Source organism: Platalea leucorodia (genome assembly GCF_965183815.1).
Source record: "Platalea leucorodia genome assembly, chromosome: 5".
NCBI lineage: Eukaryota > Metazoa > Chordata > Aves > Pelecaniformes > Threskiornithidae > Platalea > Platalea leucorodia.
In genome coordinates this window covers 16970671-16980264 of record NC_138827.1, presented here as the reverse complement: position 1 = coordinate 16980264, position 9594 = coordinate 16970671, and the positions used below count along the sequence as shown (strand labels likewise).

Genomic DNA, 9594 nt, shown 5'->3' with positions numbered 1-9594 from the left:
CACTCCACACCTCTTCACCGCGGCGGCCCCGTCCCGCGGGGCTTGGAAAAGGGCTCAGCAACCCGCCGCTGAGCCCCGGGCCGCCCCGTACCCGCTCCCCGGTGCCCTCCCCCAAGAGGGGGGTGCCCTCCGCACGCCAGGGGTATAAAACACATCCCCCCCTTTGGGGAGGGGTCCCCACCAGTACCGCGGTGCGGTGAAGCGCTCGGACAATTTGCAGCGGCAAAAACGGGGGGGGGGGGGAGCGGAAAGCCCACACATGCCCAAAGAGGGCCCGTTCCGCGGCCGAGCCGCCTCCAGCCGCCCCGCGGAGCAGCGGGACCTCTCGGGGGCAGCGGGACCCCCCGGCCGCACCACGCCGGGCGAGCGGAGCGCCGGGAGTGCGGCGGGCGGGCGGCGCAGGCCCCGCCGGCGGGGCGCCCCGCCCCTTATGCAAATGCCCCTCCCGGCCCACCAATGGGGAGCGGCGCCGGAGGAGGGACCGCCTGCCCGCCCCTTAAAGTAACTTGTTGCCAGGGGCCGAGGTTCGCACTGGACGTGGAGCGCGCGGCGGGGCGGGCGCGGAGCGGCGCGGAGCGGGGCGCCGGGACGGCAGCAGGACTGGTTCTGGTTGTTTTCTGTTCTTTTCGGCTGATTTTTGCGCCTTTGAGTATTTTTTTTATTCTTCTAGATTTTTTTTTTTTTTAATCTTTTCTCGCTCTTCGGGCGCCCGCGGAGGGGTGTGCGGTCCCCCGCCGCTCCGCCCGGGCACATCTTCGCCCTCGGGGCGGCTCTGCCCCGCGCCCCCGTTCTCCCACCCGCTCCTTCCCGCGCCCACCAATGCTCAACATGACCGAGGAGCACGACAAAGCGCTGGAGGCTCCGTGCAGCCCCGCCGGCACCACCAGCTCCATGTCCCACGTGGACTCGGACTCCGACTCGCCGCTGTCCCCCGCCGGCTCCGAGGGTCTGGGCTGCGCCCCCGCGCCCGCCCCGCGCCCGCCCGGCGCCGCTCCGCTGGGCGCTAAGGTGGACGCGGCCGAGGTGGACGAGCGCTTCCCCGCCTGCATCCGCGACGCCGTCTCGCAGGTGCTGAAGGGCTACGACTGGAGCCTGGTGCCCATGCCCGTCCGCGGCAACGGATCGCTCAAGGCCAAGCCGCACGTCAAGCGGCCCATGAACGCCTTCATGGTGTGGGCGCAGGCCGCCCGCAGGAAGCTGGCCGACCAGTACCCGCATCTGCACAACGCCGAGCTCAGCAAGACCCTGGGCAAGCTCTGGCGGTGAGTCCCGGGCCGCGCATCCCCCCCTCCCCGGGGGAACCGCGCACAGACCCCCCCTCGCCGCGGGGCTGGACCGGCGGGACCCCCGTGGGCTGCCCGGGGAGGCGACGGGGGCTTTGCCTCGGGGCGCACGGCTGGATTCCCCCTCCCACCGCTTTTTAAAATCTTTTTTCTTTTTTTTAATTTTTTTTTTTTGTCCGTCTGTGCCCGCGGGGGATTCTCGAAGCGTTTCAAACTGAAGTGCAAAAATCCCCCAGAGCGGTCGGCGAGCTGCAAAGGACACGCCGGTCCCTGCTCCGAAAAAGCCCCCGCGCAGGGGCCTGGGCACCCGCGGCCGCCGCGGGCTCGGCCGGGGCGCTGCCGGCGGGTCCTGCCCCAGCGCTGTGTCACGCGTGGATTTTCCCTCTTCCATCACTGCGATGCAGTGCGGCCTGGGCCCTTTCCTCTCCTGGCCAGGGTTTCCCGTGTCCCTGGCCCCAAGAGACTGAGACTTTTTTAATTGCTTCTTTTACAATGTTTTTTTCTAAAAGTTTTTTTCCTTGGGTTGCTTGCTTGTCACTTAACAAACTATAAAACCAAGCAAGCCAATTTTTAGCAGTTATTTTAATCTGCTTTCTAATTTCCCTTCTTATCTGCATGTCTGCATGCTCAGCACTGCCCACCGATGCAAACTTTTTTTGCGGGGCGGCATCTGAGTGTGTTCTGCTTTCCAGGGCTCTGCAACAAGCCACGTTTTACCGCGCGGTATGTTCGGTCATGTCTGGCTGTACCAAACTTGCATCTTTCCTGCCTGTTTGGGCCAGCGATGTTCCCGCTGTGGTTTGAGACTCTCCAAGAGTTTGCGAAGAGAGGTCTGGGCGGGGGAGAGTTTTGAAAGAAATAATCCCATCGCTGTTGCCTTCGTGGTTTCTTTGTAAGCTCCAAACAAAGCTGGAAATGGGCAGCGTTGTTTGTTGCAGTGAGGGGGTGGCATTTGGAGGACAAACATAAGAATAATATTTGGCAAAGGCATTTAAAATGGGGCAGGGGGATTTTGTTTTGCCCGGTTATTGGTATCCATAGTGGTCGGATTTTTTTGCGCCTCTATAGTTGGTATTTTAATACAGTTCTGCGACATAGTTTAGCTCTTTTTTGCCACAGCAAATTCATTTTGTAATTAACTTTCTGGTTGCTCAGATCAGTGTATGGGAAGTGGGGGTGCGAGTCTGACAATAGGCTGAAAACTTATAAGGAAAAGACATTAATTTTGGATTTTTTTTCTCCCTCTTCCTTATTTAAAAAAAAAAAAAAATCCATCCCAAACCAGTTTGTTAAGCGAAAATGAGAAACGTCCTTTTGTGGAAGAAGCTGAGCGGCTGAGGGTCCAGCACAAAAAGGATCACCCGGATTATAAATACCAGCCACGGAGGAGGAAAAGCGTAAAAGCCGGGCAGAGCGATTCTGACTCCGGAGCTGAGCTCAGCCACCACGCGGGCACGCAGATCTACAAAGCCGACAGCGGGCTGGGAGGCATGGCCGATTCCCACCATCACGGCGATCACACAGGTAAAGGGCTCCGGTGGGCAAAAAAACTCTGCAGGTCCTGGGCGCATTGGTTTGGGACATGAACCCGCTGATGGGCATGGGCTCATCTGCTCCCCAGATGAATATAGGTGGGATTGGGGCTATCCAAAAGCTGGAGTCGTTGCCCCAAGAGCTGTGGTTTTGCATCAGGTTGTGAACGTGGCCACGGTTTTCCTTACTAAATGCTTATATAGCTGACTGTGTGATAGGAAATCCCCAAAGCGCAGGGATCCTGGTTTCCCAGCTGGCTTGCGAGCGGGGAGAATTAATTGCAAGCTAATAAGGGTTAATAATCCACTGGCCATGCAAAGGGTGCCTGGGGGAGCAGGTCCTGGAGACGCGGCTTCCCCCCGAAGCTCCCCGCTTCTCAGCGGCGCTACGAATTGGCAGAAGGCGCGTGTTGACAGATTCCAGGAGGATTGCGAACGTCCTGCAGCTTCAGACGCGTCTGCGCTCTCACCCAGCCTGGCTGGGGATCCCAGCCCCAGCCCGCTCTGCCGGGATGGCTTCTCTGCCTTCAGGAGAGCTGGGCTGGCTTCAGGCTGCCCGTGGGGAGAGGCTGAGCGGGTCCCTCCGAATCCACCCCCTGGTTCTGCTTCCCAGGCGAGGGGGCATTTGTGTAGCCAGGGGTGTCCTGCCATGTCCCAGAGTGACCCTGATGGGCACAGCGCGCTCCCCGGCTTCTCCTCCCCACTGCGAGCCATCACCCATGCGAGGGGTTTACCCCAGCTGAGGACATGGTCCCTGGCATGGTCACAGGGGGACATCAGCTACCTCCAACATCGAACCATAGATTTAAATCCCCCTTCCCCTCTTGCAATAAGAAGGGGGAGAAATGTGCTTTTTTTTTTTTTTTTTTTTTTTAATCCTCCTTGAAGGAGTCTGTTATTTTGTTGGTGCTCTTGTTAAAGCCTTGCTGTTGCTTTATCCCCAGGCCAGACCCATGGGCCACCCACCCCACCCACCACCCCCAAAACCGACCTCCACCACGGCAGCAAGCAGGAGCTGAAGCACGAGGGCCGCCGCCTCGTGGAGAGCGGCCGCCAGAACATCGACTTCAGCAACGTGGACATCTCGGAACTGAGCAGCGAGGTCATCAACAACATGGAGACCTTCGACGTGCACGAGTTCGACCAGTACCTGCCGCTCAATGGCCACGCCGCCATGCCAGCCGACCATGGCCCCAATGCCGCTGCCGGCTCCTATGGCGCATCCTATTCCCACTCGGCCACGGGCACCGGTGGGACCAACCAAGTCTGGACTCACAAAAGCCCGGCCTCGGCATCACCGTCGTCCGCCGACTCAGGCCAGCAAAGGCCGCACATCAAAACGGAGCAGCTGAGCCCCAGCCACTACAGCGACCAGTCCCACGGCTCCCCCGCGCACTCCGACTACGGCTCCTACAGCGCCCAGGCTTGTGCCACCACCGCCTCCACCGCCACAGCTGCTGCCTCCTTCTCCAGCTCCCAGTGCGACTACACGGACCTCCAGAGCTCCAACTACTACAACCCCTACCCCGGCTACCCCTCCAGCATTTACCAGTATCCCTATTTCCACTCCTCCCGCCGTCCCTACGCGACACCCATCCTCAATGGCTTGTCCATCCCACCGGCCCACAGCCCCACTGCTAACTGGGACCAGCCGGTCTATACGACCCTGACGAGGCCTTAAAGGATGCGCAGAGCCCCCAAGGGCTTCCCTGACATATGCACTAATGAAGGAATGAAGACGAAGAGTGTGGAGTGCCGTGATAGTTTCCGAAGTGCCTCCTGAGCCACTGGGAACTCTGCTCGTTGCGATTGGATGTCCCCTTGCTTCAAAACTCTCCAAAAGGACAGAGCTCTATTTTTCTTTAATTAATACAATTTAAAAAAATAAAAAAATAATAAAAAAAAAAGGACCGTTAATTCCTTTTGAATAAATGAAGGACAAAACCATTCAACTCCTCTGTGAGGACTGAACTGAACTTACTCGTCGTGGAAGTTGACAAGTGCAAAAGTGGAGCAGGGGGGTGGGAAGGGGGGAAAGAAAAAAAAAAAAAAAAGGTGTTTGAGACTTTAAGGGTCTGTTGCAATGTGAGGAACGGACCAACCTTGAGGGCAAGAACTCACTCGGACCAACGTGGATGAAACCCGAAAACCCGGCTATTCCATGGAACAATCTTGTGGGAACAAACAAGTCTGGTGGGACCAACCAATTAAATGTCTGAAGTGTTTGTTTTTTTAGTCAAGAGTTCTTCTAAGCAAGGTTTGGCTGTAATTAACATTTTGTTTTGTTTTTGGAAGCTTAAAGTGTTTTGTTTTGTTTTTTTTTAATCTGTTAAATATGTATTTATGTTCTGTATTATTTTGTCTTTTAATTAATGAAGTAATTTTGTGCAAAAAGTAGAATTTTAAAAGATTTTTAAAGATGGGGTCGGGAGGGAGCATAAAAATAGTGGAGATGATACAATAAAATGGTGTTATGAGTCTATAGTTTTTTTTTTTGTTGGTTTTTGGGTTTTTTTCGTTTTGAACCGCTGCAGCAGTCGTGTTTGAGAGAGGTTTGAGACTGAAGGAATCTGCCCATCGCAAACCTGATCACCAACAGGAAACTCAAACGGGAATGTAAAATGACAAGGGGGGGAAAAGTTAATAATGAAATTGGGAGGCTAAAACGATTGTGAAAAGGAGCAGGTGGTTTTTCTTGCTACCTGCTTTCAGGCGTTAAAATTGGATTTTAAGGCATTGCGGAGTCTTTGTATGCTTTCAGAACCAGGACTACTTTATAGGAAGATGTAATTTAATGAGAAATTATCAACTTCTGATTTAATTTTGGCTTCTAGGGACCAGATATCATCCATCAAGCTGTGAAACTAAAATCTTCTCCACTAAAAAAAATTTTTAGGTACTTAGTTTTAGACTAATATTTCATTGATATATTTCTACTTCTTCCATTGTATGCTGAGCATATAATAACCATCTATTTTATGGTAACTTGTGCCTTTAAAAACTTTGTAAATCTAAAAACACATTTCAGAGGTTATCATCTTTTTACCTTTTCTACGTTTCCTACTCTTTTTCTAAAAATATTTTTTGCATATTTCCTTTTGGGGACGTGGGGGTGGGGCAAAATACAGAAAACTCATTTTTATGCAATCTATTTTTCTGTATAAAGTTTGAAAGACTTTGGCTGTTACTTATCTGTTCTCTTCACTAGCTTCTGACTAAGCAATGCTAACTTTTGTACAGATCAATTTGATAAAATTAAAAATTGCTTTTTATCAAGTACGTGTTACGTTTTCTTTCTGCTTGAGCCTATTTCTGTGCTGAAAAGAAATGTGGAGAACAGCTTAGAGAGAGACAGGATATTCAGAATAAAATATTTTGACCAATGTTTTCTCTGTTTTCCTAATATGTTGGTTTGTTTTTTGTTTGTTTTTTTTTTCCTTGCTCCCTTTCCCTGTACTTAAATGGTGTCTTACTATCTTACTAGGAGAATTTTTTAAATTTCTTTTTTTTTTTTTTTTTTTTCTCCTTCCTTGAGAAGTATATTTCCATGCCTGTAATCGCAAGGATTTCATAGGATTTCATTGAGACTGCTCACATGAGTTAAGGGTTTGCAAGGTCAGACTGCATGGTTTTAGACCAAGTTCATTTTATTCTGTACAGCACGTAGGAATTTTACAGTAACAAATTCTGTTTTCTGGTTGGCGAGCCCTTGTAAATACCTCTTAATTATGATAGCAACAAAATTATATGTTGCATGTAGTGGTTGGTTTGGTTTTTGTTTTTTTTAAATGCAGTCATTAAAATAGTTACGTTTGTGACTTTTTTTTTTTTTATTATTATTTTTTGCTTGTATAAACTAAGTTGCAGTTTGGTTTCACCGGTTCAGACAAACCGGTGCAAGATTTTCAGGCTGGGCCCTAATTGGGAGGAAAGGGTTGGGATTAGGGAAATTCTGTTGCCCCTGCCTGAGAAACGCACTCAGGACTTGGTTGCAGTGCAGCACTGTGGAAAATGTTTTAACATGGGGGAAAATAAATGTGATGACAATTAATGAAGCTCAAGAACATTAACAAAGTCTGAACAACAGAGTCCCAAAGCAAATTTGCTGTTTGCAGTATCTGCCAAGAGCTATCTTGCCAGAGTGTCTGTAACGGGACACCATTTTCTCTGCACTCATTTACAAAACTGCTGGCAAAATGACTTTATTACACTATAAGCCAAAGCTGCAGAATAACTTGCAGAGGCGACTTTCTGTCCTCCTTTCTCCTCCCTTCAGTTACAATGCAAGTTTCAAGTCTTACCCTAACTCATGCTTGAAAAATAGATGCATTTTGGCTTCTCCTGTTCTGCATGCTGAGGTAGGGCTTTCCCTCCAAAGTCACACGCTTTGGGAAAAAAGAAGAAAAAAGGTGAGATGAGAATATAAGTGCTTATCTTTCTTTACTTTCTTCTTGATATTTAGTAGCAAAGCTTACAGTGACTTCAGTGATATCTGGATTAATCTTTAAAACAGAGTTAAAATATCTGTATGCAATGGTATTATAAATCACCCAAATTACTGAAATTAAAAATTGCACCAAAGTGTCTCTGGCTCATGGGAGAGTGCGATGGGGGTCTGTGCACCCAGCAGGATGGGCCCCTGTTGCAGGCTGGGGGAACATTACCAAGCTCTTCCCTTTTTCCTTGTTCTTCTTCTCCCAGTGTATTGTACCGGCTGTGGCTTCCTAGCACGGGGTGACATCCAGTGAGTGCAACGTCCTTGCACAGCCGGGAGCTGCAGGGTGTTTGTGCAGAGACGTGCTCTCTTCCTGCGGGTGCTGCGGGAGCCCTGGGTGTCCATGGGGTCCCCGGACCAGGCTGCTGACTGCACCAAGGAAACACACATACAAAATGTGCAGATTTTAAATCCATTCACTTTCAGCCGTACTAACTTGCTACTCGTTTTTGCTTTCTACAAGCTTTGCAAAATCAAGTTAGCTTTTACTAACATTTGCAGAAACAAAATGCTATAGATCATCATGCTGTTCAGTAGGTGCAAGTGATAATGTGAGCGTTGGAGACCCCTCTGCAGCTCCCGTAAGCAGCTCCCGTTTGAATAGCTAATGCTGAATAGTGACATTCAACTTTTTTTTATTGCCCTCAGAGTCAGGGATACTGACCGCACATTTGCTGTTGAGTAAAATTCAAAGACATTACAAAATGGATGTTCAAGAAGGTGGTAGGCAGGTAAAATTCACTGGCCTGAATGATCCCAGTGACTCAGGCTTTAGGGTGAGCTAGGAATTTTGAAGAGCACCAGAAGTTCATTCCCCACGCCTAGATTTACACTTAAACATATGAGTCTCCCATTTCATTTCCCCAGGAGAAAACCACTGATCGGGGGCACAGTTTATATTCAGAGAACAGCATTTTGATTGGAAATTAATGCTGTTTCTATAAATGCATTTTCATGCATTGTCCTTTTCTTCCATTTTATGTGCAAATATCGTCTACAGAAAGAGAAGTGATTTTCCATGAGCCGAGCGTCTTCCTGATGTGAATGGCAGCATTGTGTGTCCTGAGCTCGGCTCTGATGGCTCTTGTGTTGGCGTGAATCTGGAATGTCTCTGCAGAAGTCAATGAGATCAGGTGAAACCAAGACCGGCTTTTGACCCCTGGCTGTCAACAAAAAAGGGTTCTCAAGATAATTGCAGGAATACACAAGTGATAAAAGTTCCTCTTTTTTATTTTTGGTGCAGAGAATAATGAATGTTGCTATTTATCTGAATTGCTCAGAAAGTACTGTTTAGTAAGAAAGAGGAAATTAATTTTATAGACCGTATCCACATTCCTTCTGCATGGTGGAAAAAGTCCCTTCCCATCCTCCTTATTATAATTTTTCCTGGAGTGATATCAACTTTTGTTACACATTTTTTACAGTTGGGTATTAGGTTTATGGCAAATAAATTCTTAAATGGCATTTCTATGACAGTGTTCAGCTTTAATAAACTTCTGCATGGGTATATCCCTGCTCCCTGTCTATGGATTGACCTCCTTGGGATGTCTGGCTTTTCCAGCTAGGCTCACCGGACCCAACCTGCAGCTCTGCTCTGCTGCAAGACATGGGGCCACAAGAGTGGGGGTATGGAACAGCCCTGCCAGGCAAGCTTCCCAGCCCTTACCACACAGGACTGCTCCCCGCAGGATCCCCAGGGATCTGAATGCAGGGATTTGGCCATCCTCACATGCTGCTCCTGGAAGCAGCAGCCTGTGCTCACCCGGCATCTCCAGCCTAATGCTCGATGAGATGAGAAGAGGCGTGTGGCCACCCCCTCCCCTGCCCTGTTTATCCTCCCATTGCCAAGGCCAGATGCTTGCAGCCCCTGGCTACACATTGCCTGTGATCTGGAGGCAAAAAAAAAAAAACCCACCAAAAAAAACCCCTAGAGACACGATTGCCATTTAGAGTATGTGGTGTTTAATCACCAGGAGGGCAGCAAAAGTTGTTTTCAGGTGAGCGGGCAGATGCTGTGGCCAGTGACCCAGGCAGGGCAGAGCTACGCTGCCGTGCAAAGCCGGAGAGATTTTGGGAGCAAGAGCACCGGCGTGCAAGCCCTTGAGAAGGCTTGGTGGCCATGGGAGCTGCTGGGACAGGGCTGGGCGAGCTGAGGAGGTGCTGTGGTGAACACAGCGTGGAACAGCCCTGGTTCCCTGGGAGCCTGGATTAACCCGACCCTTGGGGAAGGCTTTAAGTAGACTTCAGTATTGCCCTATTTTTAGTTTTTGAGAGCATGAGGTTG

At 50.1% G+C, this 9594-nt stretch overlaps 1 protein-coding gene across 1 annotated transcript; it reads left to right on the top strand.

Annotated features, from left to right (window-relative positions):
• Window positions 1-606: 606 nt before the first annotated feature.
• SOX8 (SRY-box transcription factor 8) lies at window positions 607-4645 on the top strand. The gene is made up of 3 exons (XM_082312537.1): window positions 607-1262; window positions 2569-2807; window positions 3760-4645. The coding sequence occupies exons 1-3, from the start codon at window positions 820-822 to the stop codon at window positions 4494-4496; spliced, it is 1419 nt and encodes a 472-aa protein (XP_082168663.1). The 5' UTR covers window positions 607-819; the 3' UTR covers window positions 4497-4645.
• The last annotated feature ends 4949 nt before the right edge of the window (window positions 4646-9594 follow it).